General features: G+C 35.4%; 4 protein-coding genes across 5 annotated transcripts; 2 read left to right on the plus strand and 2 right to left on the minus strand.

The window, feature by feature from the left end:
• The first annotated feature begins 21 nt into the window (after positions 1-21).
• On the plus strand, positions 22-4,118 carry LOC115455350 (tektin). Of its 2 annotated transcripts, none has more exons than XM_030184168.2 (7): positions 22-295; positions 854-1,061; positions 1,409-1,614; positions 1,770-1,863; positions 2,249-2,377; positions 2,736-2,959; positions 3,194-4,118. In XM_030184168.2, the coding sequence occupies exons 1-7, from the start codon at positions 117-119 to the stop codon at positions 3,420-3,422; spliced, it is 1,269 nt and encodes a 422-aa protein (XP_030040028.1). In that variant the 5' UTR covers positions 22-116; the 3' UTR covers positions 3,423-4,118. The 2 variants fall into 2 exon arrangements, with proteins under 2 accessions (XP_030040028.1, XP_030040097.1); XM_030184237.1 differs by having other exon boundaries at positions 2,736-2,963; positions 3,194-3,283.
• LOC115455660 lies at positions 3,735-6,625 on the minus strand. Its single transcript, XM_030184355.2, has one exon. It carries the CDS (start codon positions 6,462-6,464, stop codon positions 5,712-5,714), a length of 753 nt encoding a protein of 250 aa, XP_030040215.1. The 5' UTR covers positions 6,465-6,625; the 3' UTR covers positions 3,735-5,711.
• Positions 6,626-9,062: 2,437 nt separating this feature from the next.
• Positions 9,063-18,223, plus strand: LOC115455754 (tetratricopeptide repeat protein 5). The gene is made up of 8 exons (XM_037447748.1): positions 9,063-9,269; positions 10,244-10,376; positions 10,983-11,203; positions 11,279-11,578; positions 11,713-11,898; positions 12,634-12,812; positions 13,288-13,432; positions 16,021-18,223. The coding sequence occupies exons 1-8, from the start codon at positions 9,201-9,203 to the stop codon at positions 16,138-16,140; spliced, it is 1,353 nt and encodes a 450-aa protein (XP_037303645.1). The 5' UTR covers positions 9,063-9,200; the 3' UTR covers positions 16,141-18,223.
• On the minus strand, positions 18,217-24,595 carry LOC115455819 (torso-like protein). Its single transcript, XM_030184598.2, has 5 exons — positions 24,339-24,595; positions 21,951-22,178; positions 21,188-21,485; positions 19,892-20,026; positions 18,217-19,139 (listed from the first exon to the last, which is right to left on the minus strand). Exons 1-5 carry the CDS (start codon positions 24,440-24,442, stop codon positions 18,879-18,881), a joined length of 1,026 nt encoding a protein of 341 aa, XP_030040458.1. The 5' UTR covers positions 24,443-24,595; the 3' UTR covers positions 18,217-18,878.
• Positions 24,596-26,236: the final 1,641 nt, after the last annotated feature.

Below are 26,236 nucleotides of genomic sequence, written 5' to 3' on the forward strand. Positions count from 1 at the left end.
TATTACACAAAGCCTTTTTTTATTACCTCCTTAGACTAATTGTCAATTTAGACATCACTTTTTACTTTCACAACACGAAAACAATAATTTTAGGTTTTAGAAATATTTTATGCAAGATGTGTTCTCAAAAGCATTTCATCAGTTGCCCGCATGACGTGGAAAGTTTAAAGGCACTTAACGATAAACTGAACGCTAAGGTAGTCGAACAAATGAACTACACCCAAGAATTGATCATGCTGAACAGTTTTACTCAGGAAAGCAACGAATATTTATTCAAAAAGAGCTTGCAAGAAAGGTAATGTGCCTGTTTTTAATTTCTCCTAATTAACTTTAATTTTTACAATAATTGAAGTTTTTATTTGGTGGTATATGTAAGACCTGCCCATTAAAATTGCAACGTCAGTCAGGACTTTAAAATTACTGGATGACATCGCGTTGTTCATTCCACTGATCAACATAACTTATAAGACACCAGATTTTAAGTCATAAAGACTGAAATAAGATGTTTTAATGGAATCCAGTTACAAAATGTTAAAAAAATATGACAGCGATACAACAGCTTGGAAGGAATCGAATACCTCGCGATTAACAACGGATATACGTACTAGCAATTAACACGAACGAAGGTAGATAGGAGGTAGTGTAATGCATAGGTACTAACCTCTAATCATTCAAACGCAGAACTAAAATTTTCTATTATAGACCGCCTGTTATTATCAGAAATTAATTTCAAACTTGAACTCCATAATACCCCGATTAATTCTCAACATTATACCAATGTGGGAATCGAAATCTGTAGTCAGTTTCAAAGTCCTTGGCTTTACGAGGTTAAATAACAATAATTTGACGACAGAATGTCAGACATAGCGTCGTGGCGATGGGTTCTCTTGGATCTGTCTAAACGTTTAGATGAAGCGGTCGGTGCTCTGAATCATGAACATAATGCGTTGCGAGTGGTCATCAAGAGAATCCACGATGAAATACAAGGGCACTCCCAGGAAGCGAGCAAGCCCGGAGCACTTTCTCCATTGTCTGACTGTGTTGAAGAAGCTATTTTACAGGTATCCTAGTATTGTAAATATTAGTGAGTGAGTAAATCACCTGATCATAATATTCTAATGAAGGACATACTTAATTCGCGCAAAACATTTACAAGAAACACGAACAATCTACCGACCATAAAGGAAAAGCAATGAATAAGGACGAAGTAGCCAACGGGGCTAATTGTGTTGCAGAATTTAACTCACCTTAAACACAAAAGTAAGATGCCAATTCAAGTTAATTTTCTATTTTTCAAATTTAGAAAACAAATGTTGACTGCAATTGAAAAGTTACATTCTCGTCGCTAGTAGGTACTAGCGCACTTTTAAGCATTTCAATATTTGTCGTACATTTTTCTAATCATTAGGAATACAACTTCCTACGCGAACAAAAAAAGAAGTTTGAAAATATGATACCAGATATAGAGAAACGGATCGAAGCACTGAAAAAAACTAAGAAAAGAATAGAGGCAGATGTGTTAAATAAACAACAAACACTATCTATAGATGAAGCGTGTGGTAGCAATAGCTGTACTCCTAAGAGAGCAGAAAATGGAAAGAAAATGAAAAGAAAGTAGGTATAATGTCATACACACGTACATTTTTTATTAGTGTGCAGGCCTCCCTGCGCGGCAAAACCTGTAAATGGGATACTGGAGTGCCCACAAACTTTGTAAGTAATGCGAACATCATAGCAATGGTAACATCGTGGAAAATTACATCTTTTAGGGCATCCACTCTCATGCGTTGGAACAATCGATGCGAAGGTTTAAAAAGATCTGGACTAAGAGTTTTAACAAATGCCATAATAACTAGACAACAGGTCAGTTAAAACTGTAAGTAGTGAACCGAATTTACTAGATGCGCATTCTGTTATGAAGATTAGACAATTGCGGGCGTTAGGCAGTAATCTACCCACGGAATCATTCGTGGTGGTCATTTACCTAATTTGTTTAGAGAGCAGGAGATGGTGCCTCAAGTGCAATATAGGCGCGTATAGGCAGTAGGCACGGGGCCAAGAGTCACGTTTGCTATTTTAAATTCATGCGATATCGCACCACACCCGCGGCAGAATATAAAAACTAACTCCCACAAAGCATCCTGCAATAGTAATAGCAAAGTCATTGTCACTCACATAATGTCACAATATAATTATATTGAAAAATATTTCGTTGAACTAATTGAATATATTATTATAATGACTCCAGGTTCGTGGTGCAAGAGTCTATTTGTCTATAGCCGCCCAGGGTTACGCGGCAAGGGTCGATTCCGCGTTGAGGAGACGACTGCATGCAAACAAAATAAAATTGCAAGATTTGAACTGGCAGAGAGAGGAGGTAATCAAAAAACTTGGAGATAAAGTGCTGATAAGTCTTGGAAATAGCAATTTATTTATTTGAAAGCTTCATAAAACATACTTTTCATCCGGTAAAGACATGATTAAAATTTTCTTCTACAGATCTCGTACTAGTAGATTTGATTGTGGTCTTCAATTACTAATACTCATAGGCTCTATATAATTTATCTTGGTATGACAATCGTTTACCTTAGGGTTCGCCCAAAGCCAAGTATCTGCGTGCGTATTTGTGAAAAGTCTAAAATAACACACAATATGTTATTACGCACGCTAATGTTAACCTGATAGAAATATCTCCTTCACCTAATGTTTAATATGAACAATTTGTCAATTATTAGGCTATTAGAGATCACAATACCTTAGAAGAAGAATTGATCAACACAGAACAAAATCTATTGGGGAACATGGATCAAGAGCGCGTGGTAGAAGCTCGTTTGGCAGACCGTAGTTTGAGGCCGCCAGGGGAACTGACGAAAGACGAAGTAAACAGGCAATTGAGAGAAGAGCTTGCTCGATTAAGAAGTTTTAGCAAACATTTGAGGATGAATATAGATAGGACTACGTAGGTATAAACTATTTTTAGACAGACTGCAGGATTAGGTCATACTTACGTATTAGATCATATACAGGTAACCAGTGATGGTAAAACATACCAACGCAGCCCATAAGGAATCTTGCGCTTTCCTGTTATGAAATAAAAAGGTTTGATGTCCCCTGAGCTCTAAATACGGTAGATATTTCACCAATCGAAATGCATCGAGCTCTTCACAAAAATACCTCTATCTACTGTTTATAGGTCTTTACAGCATAACTTGACTGACAGCATAACACGCATGGACTGCTATGCCGAAGACCTTATTCGCGTGATAAGATTAGACGAGGAAAGAATCCATTTTAGGCTAGGAGAAGAGTTACAGTCAGTTCCATCTGCAAATATATTACCAGGAACTGGTTTCACACATTCTGATTCTCCACTAACAGTAATACAAGAAGAAGTAGAAGACGACTATCCGTTCGACAATTGAACTTAGATGTTTTGAGTTTTAGAATGTGTTAAATTTTTTAGACGAATATAGCTCCTGATTTAGATCTTAATGATTTTATTTTGAGGTATAGAATATTGCCATTGGAAATTCCACTTCTAAATTAGGTATTTTTTATAGTGAAGATAACTAGCAAAGATTTGACAGCATTCCGTGCCAACACTTTGAAACTCACCATGTTTGTTTTGTATTCATTTGCTTATTTCATTACACTTTATTTATTATAAACCTTCGCTTTTAAATGATTGCAATGACCGCTGCTGTTTCATATCCACACAAATCCAAAAACCAATACAGTTTTTAAGTCTTTATTTGAGAAATAAAATCATTTAAGAAAATCTTTAACAATATCACAAACTGAATGTGACCCAATTCTGAGAAATCATTATCTAAACATGACTAAAACAGGTATAAAAACTATTGAGATACAAAAATCAGTCGCTACAATTTACCAAAAGGAATTGGGTCATTGACTACTCACTAAAACCTTACGTACAGAGATACATCAATTGAATTTGTGAATATATTTTTAATTACTGCTATTTTTATTTATGATTATATAATTCCTTTCAGTGTTTCGTCTAATTCCTTCCGATTGAACTATAAATGAGAATATCTTTTTATTATAACTATTTTTCGTACTTATAAATTAACTTGCTAGAGAATAAATAATGGCTGTTAATATGTTTTTTATTTTTGAACCTGCAGCTTTATAATTTATATCTTATCTATTTTAAAACTGTTAAAACGGCGAAACATCAGTATACACATCAATAATATGGTTTTTAAAAGCACTATTCATATAACAATTACTATTTTGGAGCTAAATGGCTCTACACTACGGTACATGTTTGCTAGTTACCATCAAGAATTATTTGAATTGGTTAACATATGTGTTTCCTACGGATAACATTTGATTAAATGGTATATTATATGTATGTTTACAGCAGATTATTATATACCCTTATTTAATTTTTTTATAAAATTGTCATGTCAATACATAAGATTGAAATCATTTTGTTTATATATGAAACAAGTAAGATATGGACACAAATCATTATATTTATAAAAACAATTATTATTCTAATATAAATAATGACTTTAAAATGGTTTGAATAATCAACTAATTATTAAAATTATATGTATTTTTATTAAATATGTGCTATTTATATCAGATATCCTAAATTAGCTTACTCTGACTATTTTCTGCACATATGCCAATGAATTGAATTCATGTTTCAACATATTTAGTAACTAAATTTTAAAATATGACTTATGGTTACATTAATTTAATAATGACTGAAACTACATAATTGCATTACTAAATGGCATGATTATTCAAGCTCTTGAAGATAAATTAATGCATATTACTGCAAAATTAGAAATTGACACCAACTGCCATTTTTAAAACATTCCAAGTGAAGCAATGGATTTCAAAATACCTATAAAAATAATAAATGAACACAAAATGTGGTTATAACTAATTTCACAGGGAATGTTGGGACATTATACATGTAACAAAATCAACAAACATTTTATATTTAGCCAAAATATAAATGCTAATGTGCTTTTATTTTTTTTCTGTTAATTCAACACCAAAGATTAACTTTACATTATTTAAGGAACTAAGCTTTGTAAAGCAATTGATATTACCATGAAATAAAAAACAAAATGTTGATTTGTGTTGTGCCTTGCATGTTTACTGAAACTGCAAAATAAAATCATAATATTCCAACAATACAAAACATTAGGAATTTCAGATTAAATTAACATTTAGCTTACATAAAACACAGGATATTACGCTTTCTGTAATTCTTAGTACTTAAAATTACAAATATTTAATGCTATTTTCAATAACATCTGCCTTAGAGACCACATAGATAGAGATATTAATATGAGATAAAATATTGACTTACGAGACAAATATAGATGGATATAAAAAATAAAATCATTTACAAATTACAGGCCAGTCTAACTAGAAGGACTTAAATACATATCAAAAATCATAATGTCCATATCCAAAATGGTTTTAGATTATAATAACATCCGAACAATTATAAAAATGCTGTTCTGAAATTAATAAAAATGTAACGAGATTTCGCTATAGCAAAATTAATGTTAAGGTTTATTAAACAGCAGCTGATGTACATATTATGCATAGCATAAATATAAGAGGGATGAACTAATTATACATAGGATATGGACAATTATTGGCAACATTGAGAATCTTGACTAGCCACTTGTTCTCAGTGACAGAGTCAAAAACCTTCCCTATAATCCAAACCTATTTAAATGTGAATCGCTGTGCACATGGCTTTGGATTGGCAGTTCCGCACAAAGGATGTGTACCTCACATTTGTTACAGTATGCATTCAGCTCATGCTCATTCATCAGATAGCTTTCTATCGTGACCTCGTGGTTCTCAATAAGGTCTTCAATCTTAGTGAACCAGTCCATATGGTCATCATCATCATCAATATGGTCTAAAACGCCTTGAACGGTATTCTCAATGTATTCATCGCACACCTTGCACCACAGCTCATCATTGTTGGCCACGGGGAATATGCCGTTTAGTGGTTTCAGCCTTTCGACGATTTTCGCTCGATGCAGCATCCCGTTTACGTGTTCCTGGATGGTCTCCAGTGAGCAGAGGATGTCGGACACACACACCTCACAGTACACACAATCGCTCTCACAAGCCAGGTACTGATCTAACGTGATGAACTCACCGTCTGTCAGGTCGTCCAGCGCTGCCATAAAGTTGCCATGATCATCGCCATCAATGTGCTTCAACACCGAGTTATCCTCGCCGGTAATGGTTTTATTACAAGGTCTGCAAAATAGCACGTCGTCTTCAAACGATATACCATTTTCAGACATCAATTGTATGTTTTCTTTGTGTTTCGCTCCGTTTGTATGTTGTTCGATGCATCTATTTGCTTTTGGTATGTGGACTCCACAAAAGACGCAGCGCACTCGTGTCTTCGAGCACGCTACTATGCCGTACGTCCGTGTTGTCTTCATATTTTAGTTGCTAATGGCCGGTTTCTCCTTGAATTGTTTGTTTAACTAGCGATTTTTCCAATTACAAAAGATTTTACAGATTTGGGCAAAATATTCAGTAATCAATTTCGATTTTCGTTTGACATTTGCAGTTGCGGATATTTTTTGCGGCTTTTGAATGAATGAGTGAATGAGATCCGATATGTGTACTATTAGTGATTATAATGTATTTAAAAATATTGGAACATAGTATATTGCTAATTATGTTTAATTCATGTACAATTCTATTTTATTTTCTATATATTGCGACGTCGTAATTTATTAACAGAGATTCTTATAATATGAATAAAACTTCCTTATCTGTTCGAACAAGGGAGCTTCTCTATGGGAACTCCCTATTTTAGTTTGCAAAGGTCATTGCCCTACTCCGCCCAGATATTGTACACTGTACAGGTTGAGGTAGGTTTACTTTTTAGGAAACAGAGATACCTACACCATAATTACATAGGTATCAACTATCTATTATAAACTCAGACGATTCTAAAACCGATTTTTAAACTAAAGTTTAAAAATCGGTATTTTACTTTCTTGATAAATATCATTAACAGAAACAAGGCCTGATAATAAAAAAAATATTCAATAGTAGATATTATACACAGCAAATTTTCAATAAATTGGATTGTTACATGAAGAGAAAATTGCATTCCTATAATGATTTTTGTTCTGAGAATCGTGGAGAACAGAGAAACAATTCCCCAAAGGCATTAATATTATGAGAATAGATTCAAAGGAAAGTGGAACATAAAACATGATGGCAGACTTTTGTTATATTTTGAAGAGAGATGAACTGAAGTGTATCTGCAAGGTTGTTTCTGTTGTATAGTTCTGATAGAATAGAATTTATGAAGAAAGTAGAAAAAATATTATTTGTCTTCCTAGTTTATGTTGAATGAAACAAATATTGTTGGTTTTGGAATAAACTTTAAAGTTTGTATTTTATTTTTTTCATAAAATATATTTTAATTAATTGGTTACCTACGGATGTCTTTAATAAACACATATCTAATATGCTATGTAAAATAATATAGTATATTTAAAAACAACATATCTAAACAAGGGAAAAATTAACTTTATTTTCTCAGGGCTGTGTAATTAAACTGTCTTCATTATCTGTAAAATTGGAAAACTACATTGCTCATACACGCATGAGTGACTGGCCACTCAGTGTTTAAAGTTGCAAATATTAAGCAAGGTAACGGGATAAAAATAATTCCAAAAATGTTAATTATATTTTTAATAATAAAGTGTTCGATATAAATTATCTAATATCTAGTCAAATAATGCCATTAATATCACAATTTGGTTATATAGCTTAATAACTAAATATAATAATAAAGTCGACAAATTCATCTTTGATAAGTCTTATTTCAAAATATTTATATAATAGATAATATTGATACAACACTATAAGAGATACACTTTTAAAATGAAAACCTCTTGTTCTAATTACTGCTATGTTTTTTTCCTTTGATATGAGCTTCAATATTATCTCCAGAACACGGGACTCTGATATTGCATTTCAAACATATAGCCTTATCTTCAGTGGCATAGGTTAAATATTTTTCAACACTTATTTGTTGCCCTTTTATCATTTCAAAAATTCTCTTCAGTTTCTGTATATGCTCCACATCTTCATCAACATGCTCCAGTATTACCTCAACATAGTTTTGAAAGAAGACTTGACAAATCTTACACCAAAGATCTTCATCACTATTTTCTACAGAAAATATACCATTTAATGGTTGTACTGTAATAGATCGAGCTCTTTTATGCTTTGATGAATTGACATGCAATTGAATATTATCAAGGGTGAAGACAATGTTCTCATCGCATATTGTACAGTGGACGTCTGATCCCCGTTCACTAATGTCTTCTGGTAATTCCATGAAACTGCCATCTTTTTCCACCACTTGTATGATTGATTGCATAGAACTTTCATGAGATGATGTCTTTATATGAGCAGTTATTTCTGAAATATTTTGTAAACTCTCTTTGCATATCAAACATGATATTTTTCCATTTAATAGTGATATGTTGTTCCGTATCATTGTTCGTTTCAGGTACATCGATTTATGACTGTCATCGTTTATGTGTGCTAAGATAGATTTGTTTTCATCGGGTATAATAACGTTACACAATATGCACTCGATTTCACCAGTCTGACGCACTATTAAGTCTTCATTATATGCCATGTTACTAGTAATTAGCCCCAAGAGATTCACATAAATTCTATTCCCCACTGTTAGCCGATTTACAATTACTGTTTCGAAGAAACTCTGAAGTGTTATGAAAGGGAAAGCATTGCTTTAAATAATAAGGTATTGTACAGTCGCATAAAATGTTCCAGTATTCCCCGAGAATTAAAAACGGCGTTATAACTGTTCCAAAATCAGTAAAATAATTTTGACAATATTAAAATAGGTAGAGATAAGGATAAATCATGATAGGCAGAGACAAATAAAACTAATTAGATTGATAGTATGTATCTTAGATATAAGAACTAGACTGTTAGGTCTAATATTGTCTATGATTCTCTTTGGTAACTCATTACATTTTGACAGAAGAAGGTTTCTTATCTGTGGACATTTACATTGTAAAAGTCAAGTGTTTTTGTTGTTTTCCCATAAAATAAAATTATTTAAATACGATAATATAATTTTTATTTTATATTGTAAGCGGATACTGCGGTGTTTCAAAATGTCAGCGGATTCGGATGTTGAAGCAGATATAATAGAAAATGTGGCGGAGGTTATGGAAGGCTTGTCGGTAAGTTGGACTTACAACACCGGGCTATGAATTTTTAGTACTTTTCTATTTTTGGATGATTTTGTAAATAAAATATTGGTTATTGAAAAATATTTGCTGTCGTAGGCTTTTGTTATGCTATGAATGCGTTTATTGTTTATTGTCTGCTTTAAGTTTCTACTTATATACCTAAAAAATATTAGTAACAAATATTATTATTTTTGCCGCTGTACTAATATATAAATTTGCATGCTATGGTTTCCTGTAATTGAAGAGGCACGTCACATTGTTAATTATACCAATATTACGACATTGTATTTATTATAAGCCGTGTATCCTTTGTTGGAGGTCCTTAAATAAATAAAAAAGAAAAAAAAAATTGCTTTCGGGAAATAAAGTATTCCACTAACAGTTCAAATCTAAATTTTTACTTAATGTAAATCTTTACTTATTGCCACCATTTTAGGGCAGGCTAAGCCTAGTGTGGGAGCCACTGTGAAACAATTTCATTGTCAAAAAAATTCTCTGTGTCAAATAAATTTCCTGAAATTTTAAGTAATTTAAAGTAGTAATAATTATACTATTAAATTAGTAATGAATAAGCTATAGTAACAAAATATTATTTAATGCCAAAGAGTTCTAAGATAATGTCCACCGGACAACACTGACATACAAAAAGTTTGCATTCATCTGATGGTTACTTAATATACCATGAAATAATCAAACATCAATGTAAAATGCTTCATATTTTTTCCATATTGTGATGTGTATAATTTTATATTATATTTTATTAATTTTATAGCATATTTTTTGTAAATATTTTATTTTTGTATTCTAAGGATGTTGTGGCATCTTGTCACATGGAGATTTCAAATAAGAACTTATTACCAATTCCTAATAACATTTGGAGAATGAAGTTGGTGCTGATGTTCTCTATACCATACTATATTGTTTAATGTCTTTGTTTACTTCAAAGCTATCATATATCTTTTCAGAAAGATCTCAAAGATTTATATGCATTCAGAGATTTATTTTTTGAGAATCATCCTATAGAGTTGGCAACTGAGAAGAATAAATTTGTTGAAGAGAAAAAAGATGTGCTGGTTGAAAAATTTGAATCTATTGATGGTAAGTGTAGAGCATACATTCTATACACTAGTAATAATCTATGTAAATAATCAGTGAAAAAATAATCAGATTCTGTACTGTCCTATATGAAATGAAATGAAATGATTTATTTGAATCTGTAAAATGTTATACATTATTTAGATTCCGTCAATATTAACTCTACCGCCAGTTCGGAAAGCAGTTTTCACCAGAGAAGAACAGGCAAGAAACTCTGGTGTTGCTCTTTTCAATCAGTTTAGGGTAAAAAAAAAAGTTTAGAGCAGTTCATTTATAGGCTCATGAAATATGGAATAAATTAATTTAAATTTTATATATGACTGCACAACCCTCTCAGGAATAAATAAATATAAATAAATAAATAAAAAAAATATTGCCTTTTTTTTAATACTTTAAACTATTAATATGATATTGTAAATTATTTACAGTCTGTGATGTGCATCATTAATAACGTCTTTTCTTGCGTAAAAGTCTCAGTATGTCTTTTTATAGAATAGAATCTAGTGTATATGTTAATTGAGGATAACATTTGTGTGTGACCAACCATCCAACATCTAAATCGTCTTCAAAAACTTTGACATCTAAGGAATAAATTGTTATACTTTTTAGATACACAAATCCCATTCTCTCTTCGTGCCCAATTCCTTTTCATGAAGGGCCGATGCTACAATATTAGTCCAACATATGATGCCAGAGCTTCCCAATGTCTTAGCAAAGCTGTCAAACTCAATCCGCATTTAGTAGATGCTTGGAATGAGTTAGGGGAGTGTTATTGGAAGAATATGAACATCAAGGATGCCAAGGCAAGCTTTGAGGGTGCTTTGAAACATGTAAGTATGCTTTTTATTTTATAGTATTTTTACTGTCTACAATTTAATATGAATTACATATTAATATGTTTTCAGGAACGGAATCGTCTGTCTCTAAGATGTCTCTCAATTATTCTACGCCAAGAAAGTGGCAGTAACAAACGCGGGGATCTGACAAATGTGATACTTAAAAGTGTAGAGCTAGCAAAAGAAGCAGTCGCTCAAGATATAAAAGATGGTGTTTCATGGACTGTATTAGGCAATGCTTATTTATGCCAGTTCTTCATGGTATCACAGGATCCGGCCATTTTGAAGTTATGTATGAGCGCATACAAACAGGCGTGGTTGGATCCCATAGCAAAAGGACAGCCCGATTTATATTATAATAAAGGGATTGTAAGTTATCATTATTTTATAAAAATAAACATGTGACATAACTGCATTAATTGCTACCAGGAATTACACAAGAAATAATCTTAGTGAACTTTCCATTTATGGAAAGAATCTAATTAACTAATATTCTATTACAGGCTTTGAAATACGAGGAATCGTACAGCGAAGCACTGGAGAACTTTGAGTACGCCTGCCGTCTAGACCCGCCGTGGCAGCCGCCCCGGGCAGAGCTGAACAAGCTGAAGACATACTTAACGGCCACCGATGACCTGGTTCGGACCAGGGGCAAAATTAAACCTAAACGACTGGCGCATATGGTGCAGGTGCTGTAAAACTTATAAATTCCCGTCACTATTCTTAAAGGGCTAGTTGGAGACGGTATGTCGGATACAAATTCCAATCCTGGCCAACTCAGGTGTGTTTTTTTGTTTCATTGTAAAAACTCGCAGCCATTGTTTGGAATCCAGACTTTATAGTTTACTGACGCGCTCCTAGTCTCGTATGTCGATAGTTTATTGAAGCCTTGAAGGATATTATGATAGGTAGTTAGGTCTAGTGTATAATATATAAAACCATTATGCCATGTGCAGTACTATGTTCATGGACCTCTTTCATAATGCAAGTGATTTGCTTATCTAGAAAGAAGGAATACTTTCCTTAAATAAATCCAGCAATAAATCCTACTGGATTTATTGCTGGCATAATTTGCAATACAAAAAAAAATTTAAAACAAAAAAGTACATGAAGTCCAGTAAACGTACCTGTAATTCAGCTCAATGTTAAAGTACGACCTAAGTAGTACTTTGTAGGGACACACTTGCACAGCTATGTAAATGCACATACATAGTTGTTCGGGACCACTGGGTCACACCATGCCTCCCATATATTTATCAAGCTAGAGTTCAGACTCCCATAACACACATTACAATTTGAACACTGATTTTCAATGAGAGGTCCAGGTGATATGCAGACATTTAATCTCTCATTTCTTAATACAAATAAATTATTCTCTTATATTTAAGGTTAAATTTCAACAGCAATTTATGATCATTTTACAGTCGATAGACAAGAAGATGCTGGGCGTATACAGTCCAGGCTCGTTGAACACATTCGGGTCTCGTCGGGACGTCACATTGGAGTTGGTTCGCTTGGACGAGCTGCAAGAGGGCGCGAACGAGGGAAAAGTGATACTCGGCCGCGTCGTCGGATCCATACATAATGAAAGTGCTGTGCCTTTGTGAGTATCTGTGGTAGTGAATAATTTGTATAAGTATAGGCTATGCAGGCAAGCTCATGAGTATAAAAACTCAACATCAACTGTAAGAAAAATAAATCAAAATATCACTTAAATTGCATAACATGTGATGGATGACGTGGCGCTATTTAAATCTCGAAGTACGTGCGACGTAATAATATTTTGTGTCGTAATGGTTAGCGTCGACTAGGCGCGACAAGTTGAACAGATTTGACTCGCACTCATTTTATTTCTGTACCTTTACTATAAATCGATATCTATTAAGAATAGACCGTACATACAGAATAAATACGATTTAATTCGGTGCGCTTCCATTCTGCTCTAGTCCACGCCACTCTCGATTTTATATATATTTACAATAGCGAATTCGACTGTGTTTTGCACAATAATGTGTCTGATAGGGTGAGGGTCCGTAATTCGATAAATCGGCGCCATGTGAAATTGTTGCATGTTGCAGCACGTTCGCGCTGGTGGACGCGAGCCTGCAGTGTGTGCTGGTGACGGTGTACAACTGGGCGGACGGGCGCGGCGCCATCATCGGCGACGCCGTGGCGCTCCCCGAGCCCCGCCTCGCCGCGCAGCGACACGACTCGCCGCTAGCCGTGAGTATCATGTCGCAGCACGCTCGCGCTGGTGGACGCGAGCCTGCAGTGCGTGCTGGTGACGGTGTACAACTGGGCGGACGGGCGCGGCGCCATCATCGGCGACGCCGTGGCGCTCCCCGAGCCCCGCCTCGCCGCGCAGCGACACGACTCGCCGCTAGCCGTGAGTATCATGTCGCAGCACGCTCGCGCTGGTGGACGCGAGCCTGCAGTGCGTGCTGGTGACGGTGTACAACTGGGCGGACGGGCGCGGCGCCATCATCGGCGACGCCGTGGCGCTCCCCGAGCCCCGCCTCGCCGCGCAGCGACACGACTCGCCGCTAGCCGTGAGTATCATGTCGCAGCACGCTCGCGCTGGTGGACGCGAGCCTGCAGTGCGTGCTGGTGACGGTGTACAACTGGGCGGACGGGCGCGGCGCCATCATCGGCGACGCCGTGGCGCTCCCCGAGCCCCGCCCTCGCTGCGCAGCGACACGACTCGCCGCTAGCCGTGAGTATCATGTCGCAGCACGCTCGCGCTGGTGGACGCGAGCCTGCAGTGCGTGCTGGTGACGGTGTACAACTGGGCGGACGGGCGCGGCGCCATCATCGGCGACGCCGTGGCGCTCCCCGAGCCCCGCCTCGCTGCGCAGCGACACGACTCGCCGCTAGCCGTATCATGTCGCAGCACGCTCGCGCTGGTGGACGCGAGCCTGCAGTGCGTGCCGAGGTGTATGTACTGGCAATGTGTGTATGTACTGGCAATGTATGTATGTACTGGCAATGTGTGTATGTACTGGCAATGTGTGTATGTATTGGCAATGTATGTATGTACTGGCAATGTGTGTATGTACTGGCAATGTGTGTATGTACTGGCAATGTATGTATGTACTGGCAATGTATGTATGTACTAGCAATGTGTGTATGTACTGGCAATGTATGTATGTACTAGCAATGTGTGCATGTACTGGCAATGTGTATGTACTGGCAATGTGTGCATGTACTGGCAATGCATGTATGTACTGGCAATGTATGTATGTACTGGCAATGTATGTATGTACTGGCAATGAATGTATGTACTGGCAATGTATGTACGTACTGGCAATGTATGTATGTACTAGCAATGTGTGCATGTACTGGCAATGCATGTATGTACTGGCAATGTATGCATGTACTGGCAATGTGTGCATGTACTGGCAATGTGTGTATGTACTGGCAATGAATGTATGTATTGGCAATGTGTGTATGTACTGGCAGTGTATGTATAAAATAAATAAATAAAATACTTTATTTATCACGTAGGCGAACAAAGTTGCACTTATGATACGACAAAACAAAGAATAAGAATAATTATTATTTCTAAACAACTATTAAAATTACTTATGTAACTATGGACATTTTAAATTAGGGATAAAATTTATACAAAAGACAAGGTACAAACCGAAGTAACCAGCTCGGGCTGGCAAGTAGGGAGAAATAGAAGGGTAACGCGTCGCGATCCTCACCGGCGAGGACATGAGCCCTTACCTAGCTAACCTACCAGCCTTTCACTAGCTACCTAAGTGATGACTACCCGAAGAAGAAAGGCAGAAAGAAACTCCGGGCTTTCTTTTTGTCATCAATTGTTCAGTACTTCTTTTGTATTTTTTTCCAAGTCTTTCTTGTACATAGTCACAATAGTTATATAAGCTAATGCACGCACATCACCGTTAACATGGGATAAGATGAAATCCAATCGACTAAACCTGGAGCGGCATAAAATAAAATTAGCGATAGAAAATAAAAGAGAACATAGATTCATACTTAAATAACGGCGTACAGCGTGCATTCGCCTACATTTACAATCATAGTTTTCAATCATGAGAAAAGAAAAGAATGTATCGAGTCATCTACGTAGATGATTATAGCCCATGACATAAGAGGAGTTAGTTGCCTTTAAAAGAGGGTTTTGGCTTTCATTAATGCCAATACCAATTAACAAGTATTAACATGCGCGAGGTCACTTCTACTTACTCTGTGAAAATGGATCAATATTTGATTTAAAACCCTTGCAGTAACTATTAAAACATTAACATTAAACTTCGGCGAGGTGTCTATGTTATTACAAAAAAATTTAAACACGCGTTGAACACGTGACTAAAAAATCTTCTATTACAAATTCATGTTTGAGCATTGGTTAGAGTTAGACAAGGTTTAACGGGTGTTTAGATAAACAATGTTTAAACACTGTTTTTTAGAATTAGACACTGTTTAGCTGTACACGTGTTTCTTTTATAGAACGCTCTCCCTCTCGAAGTCAGATCGTCCTCCACACTGCTTATGGCTTTAGTCATGGTTTTTAATATGAACGTTCGGTAATTATTGTTAGCTGAAATAGCAGTCTCTCCTCGTTAAGTTATTGGCGTATTTACTTATTTATGTATATGGTTATAACATTAAGTTTTATATTTATTATATACATTTGTTTTATCTACACCGTAATATTTTTTTTCACCTGCCTCCGTCTATTTCGGCACCACTCTTAAAGTTGACAGGGAGGGAATGCCCCTGGGATTAAACCCTCCTGTATACAAGATATAGGGTTTTAATATTTAAATAATTGTTTTCAGAAATACAACTTCAAATCGATACGTGTGAACAACCCGATGCTGCTACTACTGAATGGCAAGCGAGTAGGGCGGAACCAGTTCGCTTGCACGCGAGTTACTAGCACGTACGAGATACACTGAATCTGTGTGAGTAGTCCCTTACAGTCTTACTTATAAACTTGTTTTAGTGTTAAGAGGTGGTTAAGAATTGCTTGAATTACTGTCAAAACATTACCGGTTTCCTAGTTTAAACCTTATTAAGAGGCAAGATGGCAGGTTTTTACTCACAGCTGATCGAGTAAAATAGTGTTTTGACTGAGCATGCTTTGCGAATTTTTTATAAGTAAGACTGATGTTACATGTTATGGTTGACTGTTTGATATTGAAATGGTTGCCAAATTGTCTTGATAACGAGTGATTGCGGGCTAATTTTGGGTATTAACTTTATTAAATTTAGAAAAAAAATAAGAGGACATATTGACAATCGCTGATGAGGGTAGATACATTTTTAAAATGACAATGACATAAAAAATTAATTATTATGGATAATAATAAAATTAATACAAATGAAATAACGGTAATGATGCCTTTGAAAACTTGTTATAAACATTTTAAAAATGCGGTACAACTAGGGATGTACCGATCGATTATCGATTTTAATACCTCTAAAAAGATATTGAAGTTTGTTGAAGAAGAAATATAGAGCGAGTAAGATCGATTTGCGTGGTCGTAATTCGAGTGATGTGTAACAATATTAAAAAATATTGCAAGAGCACAATTAAGTGTTGCCATGATCTCAATTTTATTATACAATTTATACTGGCAACATTCTAATGTTAGTAAGAATCAATTCAATAATCATGTGTTGATAGTGCAGATAACATATACATTTTTATTTATCATCTATAGATCTGGTTTACTATTCCCATAGGTAATTAGTTACAATATGGTAAATTTTTCACTGTCTTAGCTCAAATCAATGTAGAAGTTTTTGGGGTACTATTAAGACTAATTTTATAATCCATTAACTCCTAAAAAATCGATAGATTCCAGTAGACATTTTCGAGGACCATGTATTTGACATTTTTAACCAACTAACATAGTTTTATGTCTTAGCATTCCCTTAAAAATCAAATGGTTTTTCGTAATGTAGCCTACAGAGTATATTGTATGTTTATTTCCTAACAATTTTAATACAATAATAATAGTAAATGGTAGTAACTAATAATACATTTTTGTATCTGTTTGTACGTCTTGAGCTGGGAGTTTTCATTAGGCAAGATGCACACTATAGTATTTTTACGAAATCATAATATTTAAAAATAATTTGCAAGTAGTATTGACATTTAAGTTTAACAATACAAGATCTGTATTACATCAGAAATGAAGCTATTAGTAAGATATATTTATTAGAGTAATTGTTATTATTTTAATCGATTTGTAAATTGGTAAAATCTGCACAAGATTTTCATTTAAAACATATACCCCCTTATTCATAGACGTTATTTATCTAAGGATGGAGCATTGCTGTGATAACAAGTCTGTGTCTCAGGTTTGTTTATCTGAGCTTGCTGCAGCAACTAGATTCAAGTTGTATCTCAATATTAGTCAATCACAACGGCCCTATGTCTACGCACTGCGAAGGCTGCCATGCTGTCAGCACTCAGAAACAGACTTGTTATCACAGCAATGCTCCGTCCTTAGATAAATAACGTCTATGAATAAAGGGGATAGTTTATAGCCGTACGTATATTAAAACATTTAGTGCCTTGTTTGCCACACCCATCACTTATGGAAGGAGATATTTAATAGAAGCATAAATTGTCAACAAAAATTTGTTGCAATGTTGCTCAACATGTTTTTTAGCCACACTACGAACTTTGGCTTCGCGAATTGCATTATAGTAAGACTGGTTACTAGTCATATATTGAATCATGATACCGTAATTAAAAATAATTCTATATACGTCATACAAAATAAAAAAAAATAAAAATTAAAACCATTTTAAGCAATCATATTATATTATGGTAACAATGCGTATACTTCCGTTTCATTTGAATAATGTAAATAACGGTTGTTTTAAACACAAACGTTGACTGTCTTTGAGCCTATAATGTGTATCTAGCTTTACTATATGTATGTAATTTTAGCGATAAAATCGCGTTTACATCTCATTGTGAATGTTAATTAATATTTTAACGAATAAAAACATCTTTGTATTGTATAATTTGTTTTATTTATAATGTAACATGGCAGGTGGGTGTAAGAGGTAAGTAAGGAATACATTGAGCATTTCAAGATGGTATTTACAACTCATATTAATTTGAATGAACCCACAGAGTATTGTTGATAAAAAATACAAAATAATATGTCGGTGATCGAGAGGCCTCCGCGACGCGACGTCCTCTTAGCACTCGCCCCTGAGGATGACCTACTTAAAAGGTCGAAACTGGTCGGCGATTCCGACTACTTTTTATACGTGAGTAAAACCGTGTTGTTTTCGACTAATAATATGTTGGTTTAAAAATAGAATCCTTTTATTAAAAATAGTGTTAAAATAAGTTATATTACGCTGTAAATAAAATTACAAAATCTGTGTGAGGTAGAGTGGGCGCATAAAAGTATATTGCTGTCTCCCTCGCACGTCCGCATCATAATGGTCGTGACGTAATCTATTTAGTTTCATCATTCTTCTGTCCTACATAGCTTTCAATTTAGCAAATGTTGAAAGGACGTTTGTCAGCTTCTAACATATTTTTAAGTAAAGAAACATCATTATGATTTAAGAATTTAGATGTAACTGAATTTAAAATGGGCCAACTAATGAATTTTAATAAATTGCATTTATAATTCATTTGAATTGTATTTTTTGAATAAAATTAAGCGTTAACTTCCCACAGTTGTAGATCGTTTTCTACAATTTCCGCGAATTTTTCTGCTTTACGCCTATCTCGGAATAACGGGCGTAGTGTTCTAAGACCAAGGCCTAATAAGGCCCCGTTGTCTAATAGAGTGTTAAGTTTCGACACTAGAATAGGATTGTAGTGCAGTCGAAGCAAGCTAGGTCTTGAATATAAATATTGGCTGTCTCGTAGATTCTTCTGGGCCCATGTTTCTATCGTCTTATTTCCGCTGGCAATCTGGAAAGTATATAAAGATATAAGTATCTGAAAATACCAGCTTTTGACAATAGCTTAGATACTAGCAAATTCTATATTATAGTAAACCCTTAATATGACGTAATAGAAGAAGACGATGGTTTATATAACTATGATTAGATATTTATAGACACTCACGCCTTTTATAGAAGGGGTAGGCAGAGGCGCAACTGATGTACCTACTTTCAGCTGTGTGTATTCCGTCCCATGATGTGATAGTGGCCGAGCCTATCGCCATATCGGACACAAATTCCAGACTTGGGCTGATACTGGGTAGAAGAACCTTATATTACTTTGCCCAACACGGGGGTCGAACCCGAGACCTCAGCATTGCAGTCGTACCCTAATACAAGCCACCAAAACAGTGTGTGTAGATATTTATATCACACATTTTTTATGTTTCATAATGAGTAATAAGAATGTCATATAGTCCTAATTTCCTAAAGCCTAGCATAAAGATGTTAGCTTTAAATTTTATAAAAATGTTTTTATAACTGGTAACGCTATGCAAAAGTTTTATTCCCTGTACCTCGATTGCTTTCCAGTCTCAAAGAAAATTTACGTCAAAAACTAACACTTTTTGTCGCGCTTCGTTTAATTGTGAGTCTACTGGAGTCTCCTTCCTTCTTTTCCTTTAAATTGACTAACATACAGTGGCAGTTTGGGTTTTGCGGCCAATGGTGTAACCATCTGTCGACCTATCTGGAGGTTAGCTCAAAAAATTAATAACTCACTCTGATATCCCCAACTTGTTTCAAGTAATATGATGAGAAGTAGAATCTCAAGTTGTCAGGAATCCACGGCCTGAGATTGCGTACTCTTATGTAAGCTCGCAACATGTTGTAACCACCCCTCTTGTATTTAAATACCTGTAAAACAATTTAAATAGTAAATTAGTATTATATTCTGGTTTATTTATTTCTATGGGTCAGTTAAGTGGACTCTCTAGAGTGCAAAAAAAATATGTTTGTATGCTATTTTTGGTAGATGAAGAATTATTGATACTATAAAAATGAATCTCTAGTTCCCTTGGTCATCGCAACACGCGTGAACGGCTGGACCGATTTCACATTTTTTTTGTTGTTGTTTGTTATTGTCAGGAGAAGGATCTTATGAAAGAAAATTCAAAAAATTGCGCGGAAAATTAGAAAATTTAAGAAAACTTAACGAAAATATTAATTTTATATAACTGTCAATTGTTTGAAATAACTGTCAGCGATTGACAGAATGCGCGCTGCAAATTCATAGTTAAGACGGGACAACGTCTGTAGGGTCAGCTAGTTATCGATAAAAATCGTTTACAGGGACATGACGCATTCAATGTGTAATGTCAGTCCTGTATTTTATACCGTCCCATTGCTAGGCACCATTCCATTTTATTACTAAGAGTGATTAGCCGCGGATTGGCAGACTTCACATACCCTTAAAATTCTTATAAAGAACTTAGGTATGCAGGTTTACTCACGATGTTTTCCTTCTATGTTAAAGGAAGCGATAATTCACAAAGAATACACAGATAACTTTAGAAAAGCCCGAGGTGTGTACACTTGGGTTTTAAGAGTTTACGCTCAGCTGAGTTAGCGCTATTACATAAACAAAAATTAGTTTTCAAAATCCGGCACATATTGTGACTTAATATATTGAGCTGATGTTAATATGCGTCTATTAAATAGCGACTAAATTAAATGAAATAATTTATTTGAATTCGTAAAATGTTATACATTGTTTAGATTCTGTCAATATTATCTCTACCACCAGTTCGGAAAGCAGTTCTCATCAGAGAAGAACGGGCAAGGAACTGGTGTTGCTCTCTTCAAAATTATTTTAAGATATAGACTACAGTACATGATAAAGAGAAGAAAAAAATACAATTGTTTTTTTTTTGTTGTTTAGAACAGTTCATTTACTACTTACTATCTATTTCTATCTTAAGGTGCTTTTCTTTATTTTTGTATTTGTCATATTTCTATGAATACAGCATTCAATCTATAGGTACGAATCAGCCATTAGACGATCACATCAGTACCAACCTGATAAATACTGTTCCCAGTGATATAAGACTCAATGTAATGAGTTCCGTAGCTTTTCATAAATCTCCTGACCTCACTCGCGTCGCTTACATTCAGTTCGTTGACAGCCATCGCAACGTAGTCTTTAACGACCGCCCCACGAAGGTTTTCCTTTACTTCCACAGTTTTGTGTTTCTTAGTCAATTTTACGAGCACGTAGCAACAGTTTTCAGGGTTAGCGTCGTATTCGATGCCGAATGTTCGCATAATCTCGTCTGGTATCCAGTCTCCCATGAATGCTTTCCAGGGTTTATCAGTTCTGGAAAAGAAGGGGATGTTTTTTAACGGAAGATGTTTATTGAATTGTTGACGATTTCAAGCTCATTGAGGGTTCGAAACCGTAAGACGAAATTTCGGTCTCAAAAATTACTTAATAAGAAATCGCGATAAAATCTGTAAAATTATGATTTTTTATGTTTACGCTAATGTTGAATGCGGGTCGCTTTCAATAAGCCAATCTGGAAATCTTTGGGGGAGGCCCATGTTCAGCAGTGGACAGCCTGCGGTGATGATGATGATGATGACGCGAATGTTAGACATTAATGACTATTTTGCAGATGTTATCGCGGTCTTTATATTATAATTTTCTTCCGACGTTTCGAAGACTGCGAACTTCGTGGCCACGAGGGGGACTGAGGTGTTAGTTATTCAAATAGTCAATGTTACAATATCTACCTACATTAAAGAAAAAATAGTTTTATTCCTGCACCAACGCAGAGCTTACCCTTCAATCTTGAAGTTCTGAAAGTACACATTGAGCAAGTCCTCGAACGTCTCGCACAGGAGCACTTCCATGCCGGTGATACCTTCGCGGTCGCCATACTTGAAACTGCTTTTGACGTTAAGGAACACTCTGAGGTTTTTCTCACTGAACGGCACTGAGGCATCTCTTGCATCCTCGCCTTCGTAATCTGCTGACACCACCTGCGTGACCTGAGACAGGTCACCGTAACTGGAATGGGAATCGGAATTAGGAATTGTCATCGATATATATATACTACGTACTAGATTTGGCGTTCTGAACATTCGCTGTGTTCAACTGAATTGTACTGTCATCCATTCAAACTGATATTTTATGGTGTCAATATTGATGCTTGTGGTGGTGGACGGATTGGCGCTCATAATATAAAAATGCGAGTCTAAGTGTAAACCTGGATTTGAATAAGAAATATTAGTCAAATAAGTAAAATTATTTGTTGTTCAAGTGAATAAATAGGTTATAATAGTGAGGTTTTGGTTGCCACTTTAGTTCAGATTTTGAACAAATATTTTATATGGATGTTCGTGTCTATAGAGGAATTGTATTTAGGTTAATAATATTCTTAGAGATTTACAAATATTTAAAATCATTGACTGCCTCGGCAGCGTAGCTGTTTGGTGTGCGTGGTACGATACCGCCTCAAGATCTTGAGTTCGATTCCCGGGTCGGCTTTTTTTCTTAGTATCAGCCCGGAGTCTGGAATTTCCCGATATGGCGATAGGCTCGCCCCTATCACATTATAGGACGGAACACACAAGCGTAAAGTGGGTGCCCTAGTAGCACTTCTATCTACCTCTTCGGGGATATAGTCTTGATGTGTGATTGTTTTATTTAAAACTAGCTTCCGCTCGCAGCTTCGCCCGCGTGGATTTCGGACTTCAAAAATGGAGGAGGTGCTCAATTTGTCGGGATGTTTTTTTAAGTATGGTGGTATGCAGGTGGTCCGATTGTCCTGTCAGGGTCTGATGATGGGATCCTGGTGAAATCGAAGGAAGCTTATAGCATGATTCAGTATTCACGCGTGATGGCTTATTATTAGCGTATTTCATGTATAACTTTGGTGTTTCTATACCGATTTCTATGATTCTTTTTTATACATAACATAACATACATAACATCACGCATTTTATCCCCGAAGGGGTATGCAGAGGTGTAACTAGGGCACCCACTTTTCGCCAAGTATGTTCCGTCCCATGATGTGATAGGGGGCGAGCCTATCGCCATATCGGGCACAAATTCCAGACTCCGGGCTGATACTGAGCAGAAAAACCCAAATATCACTTTGCCCGACCCGGGATTCGAACCCAGGACCTCAGAGCGCTATTGTACCGGACGTGCAATACAACTACGCCACCGAGGCAGTCTTCTTTTTTATGGAATATTTAATAATGTTAACTTTTTTAATTAGGGATGACTGAGAGTGTTACAAACGTAAGAGTAGACAAATATAATGAGAAAGCTTCGAACTGCTAAGCTATCGGGAGTTACACGTGTTATTGTGAGTCAACCATAAAAGATAGACATATGCTGTCGTGGGATATTTTTACATAATTTTAAGGAGAACATTTTCGTCATACATGATTTCTGCGTAGCTTTAACCATTAAGGTTGCACACGCGACGGAAGCTTAAAAAATGGAGTAACTTCTCCCGTTTTCCCAACATTTCCCTTCACTGCTCTGCTCCTATTAATTGTACCGTGATGAAAAGTGTACTATAACCAGCACAGGAGTATGATAAATAATTGTACCAAGTTTCGTTAAAATCCGTTGAGTAGTTTTTGTTTCTATAACGGTTATACAGACAGACAGACAGACAGAAAGACAGACAAAAATTTTACTAATTGCATTTTTGGCATCAGTATCGATCCCTAATCACCCCCTGATAGTTATTTTGGAAATATATTTCATGTACAGAATTGACCTCTCTACAGATTTATTATAAATATAGAATAGATATAGATATAGATTTGTGGTTTACTTAATTTGATTTTTACATCACTGTCAATAAAGACCAATATGACAAGATACTGATTAAATAAAACATTTATTACGTTCATGTTAGAGATTGAAAAACATTATGTAGGGACGAATTAACTTCGATAAACTATTTTTGTAGCACTCCACTCATTTTGATCCACAGGCCAAAAAACCTCACCATTTTTTCTTATTTCCAACTATGGCACACCATTGTGTTACTACGTTCCAATAATCACATTTTAAACAACATATATTCAAGATAAACACATTAGATCTCACAATAAAAATTGTAATACAACGCACTCTCAGTTAACTTCGCTACATATTGAATATTGACACAAGCATATCAATTATTTTATCACGTGTCGTACTCACTTGGCGAACACGTCGATTGCATTTCCTATGTTCAGACTGTAGCCGAGGTCTCCATCCTCACATCCGCATAGCGCCACACAGAACAGAAGTAACAATACTAGCATTATTAACAGCACATACTTGACAAAGTTGCCGCGAGCTAGCGACGTATCAACTGACGATTTTTTTTACATTTTGCTAATATTATCAGGGAGTAAACATCGTGTGAACTTGACCTAAGAGATTAGTATGGTATCAGTGAAGCATGTTTTATATTCCCCGTCATAACGATGTAAAGTTCATATTATTGTTTTATTGTCTAGCATTTCATAATTTTATATCCGTGTTCTTTGGCCAACGGAGATTTTCCTTATAAAATCGTGTATGTCGTTTGTGGAATTTGTTTTAATTAATGTAGCACTTTAAAACCGCTTACATTGTTATCAGGAAAGCCGCAGACTGAATTTAAAATTTAAAAAAAAATTACATACCTATCCCCTGACACAAAAATCTCTAATAATTATAATATACTTAAAAGACAAAGAATTTTTACTTCGTGTATAAGTGTATTTAATTTGTTTTATTTAATTTTTATTTTTATCTTTTTAAATTACTATTTTCTCCACTATGGTCTTTGATCATCACCTTTTACTAACACCCGCTCATTGAGACTATTTTTTATGAGCCTAATACGCTACATCTTGTATAAGTTGCTAAATATTTGAATATCCCGCAGCATAGCTTAGCATAGCATTTAAGCTTGCCATATCTTCTAAATCCACCGAATTAATAGTATTTGAAGTAAATCAGACCTCTCAGAGTAAGATGTGCTGATGACCTGAATAGATCTTTATAAATAATGGACAGAAACCATCTCGATCACGTTAGCTTTTAAAGAAAAACTGCATTAAAATCGGTTCATTCTTTAGGGAGCTAAGATGCCCTAGACACAAATACACATATACCCACCTCTTACATATAACACCGCTATTTTTCGTCGTAGGTTAAAAGTATATATGAAATACCCGCCAATGAGAAATCAAATCTTCGAAATTACTTTTTATAAATCTAAATAGATTCGGGTTTTATACTTAGCTTCACCGGATTTATATCCTGTTTGCTGTTACCGTTGTAAATATGTCAAGGGATATGTCAATACTGCGGATAAATGACTAAATACAAACATTAATACGATTATCTTTACGTACTTATGCTATTTTTAATATTTAGTTCTATGAATATGTACAATGACTTCAGTGTATAACTAACATTTCATCATACTTATGTTTAGAATTGGGATAATAGTTTTATGCAAATTGCGATGTTTACCGTTTATAATGACAAATGTATGTGAAGTCTACGAACGTCTGTTATCCTTCAATTTGGTTACTACGTCTGACTTCTTATTAGTAAAGGTGTAAAGTAGTAAAGGTGCATGCCCAGCAGTTTTAGTAAACAACTTAGGAAGGGCCAGTCCTAAATATATCACAAATCATGTATGTTGTGTGTTATTTATACTATCTATTATATTCGAAATCCGAACCTTCCGGTTCCCAATTCATTAATTTTTTTTATGAGTGTAGCGCCGAGTATCTAGTCGCCTCTATAGAGGAACAGATGGTTACGTTTCTCTATGGAGAAGATTTCCAGTCAGTGCACCTGACCGGCCGCGGCCCCTCCGACGGTTCCTATTCGAAGTTGGTATAATGGAATATAAACCCACAAGTGTATCAAAAAACAAATTTGAAATGAGTTTTTGAGGCCATGAATGTGGTTAAAGATTAAACTCTTTCAATTAAATTCTCGTTAATATACATACCTAAATAATACATAAACTAGTTACCTATTTAAATTGATAACCGCGAGACCAATCAGATATGCAACACGTGGTTGTGCACGTGGGATATTTGTTAGCATGC

This window comes from Manduca sexta, chromosome 7, assembly GCF_014839805.1.
Source record: "Manduca sexta isolate Smith_Timp_Sample1 chromosome 7, JHU_Msex_v1.0, whole genome shotgun sequence".
Lineage (NCBI taxonomy): Eukaryota > Metazoa > Arthropoda > Insecta > Lepidoptera > Sphingidae > Manduca > Manduca sexta.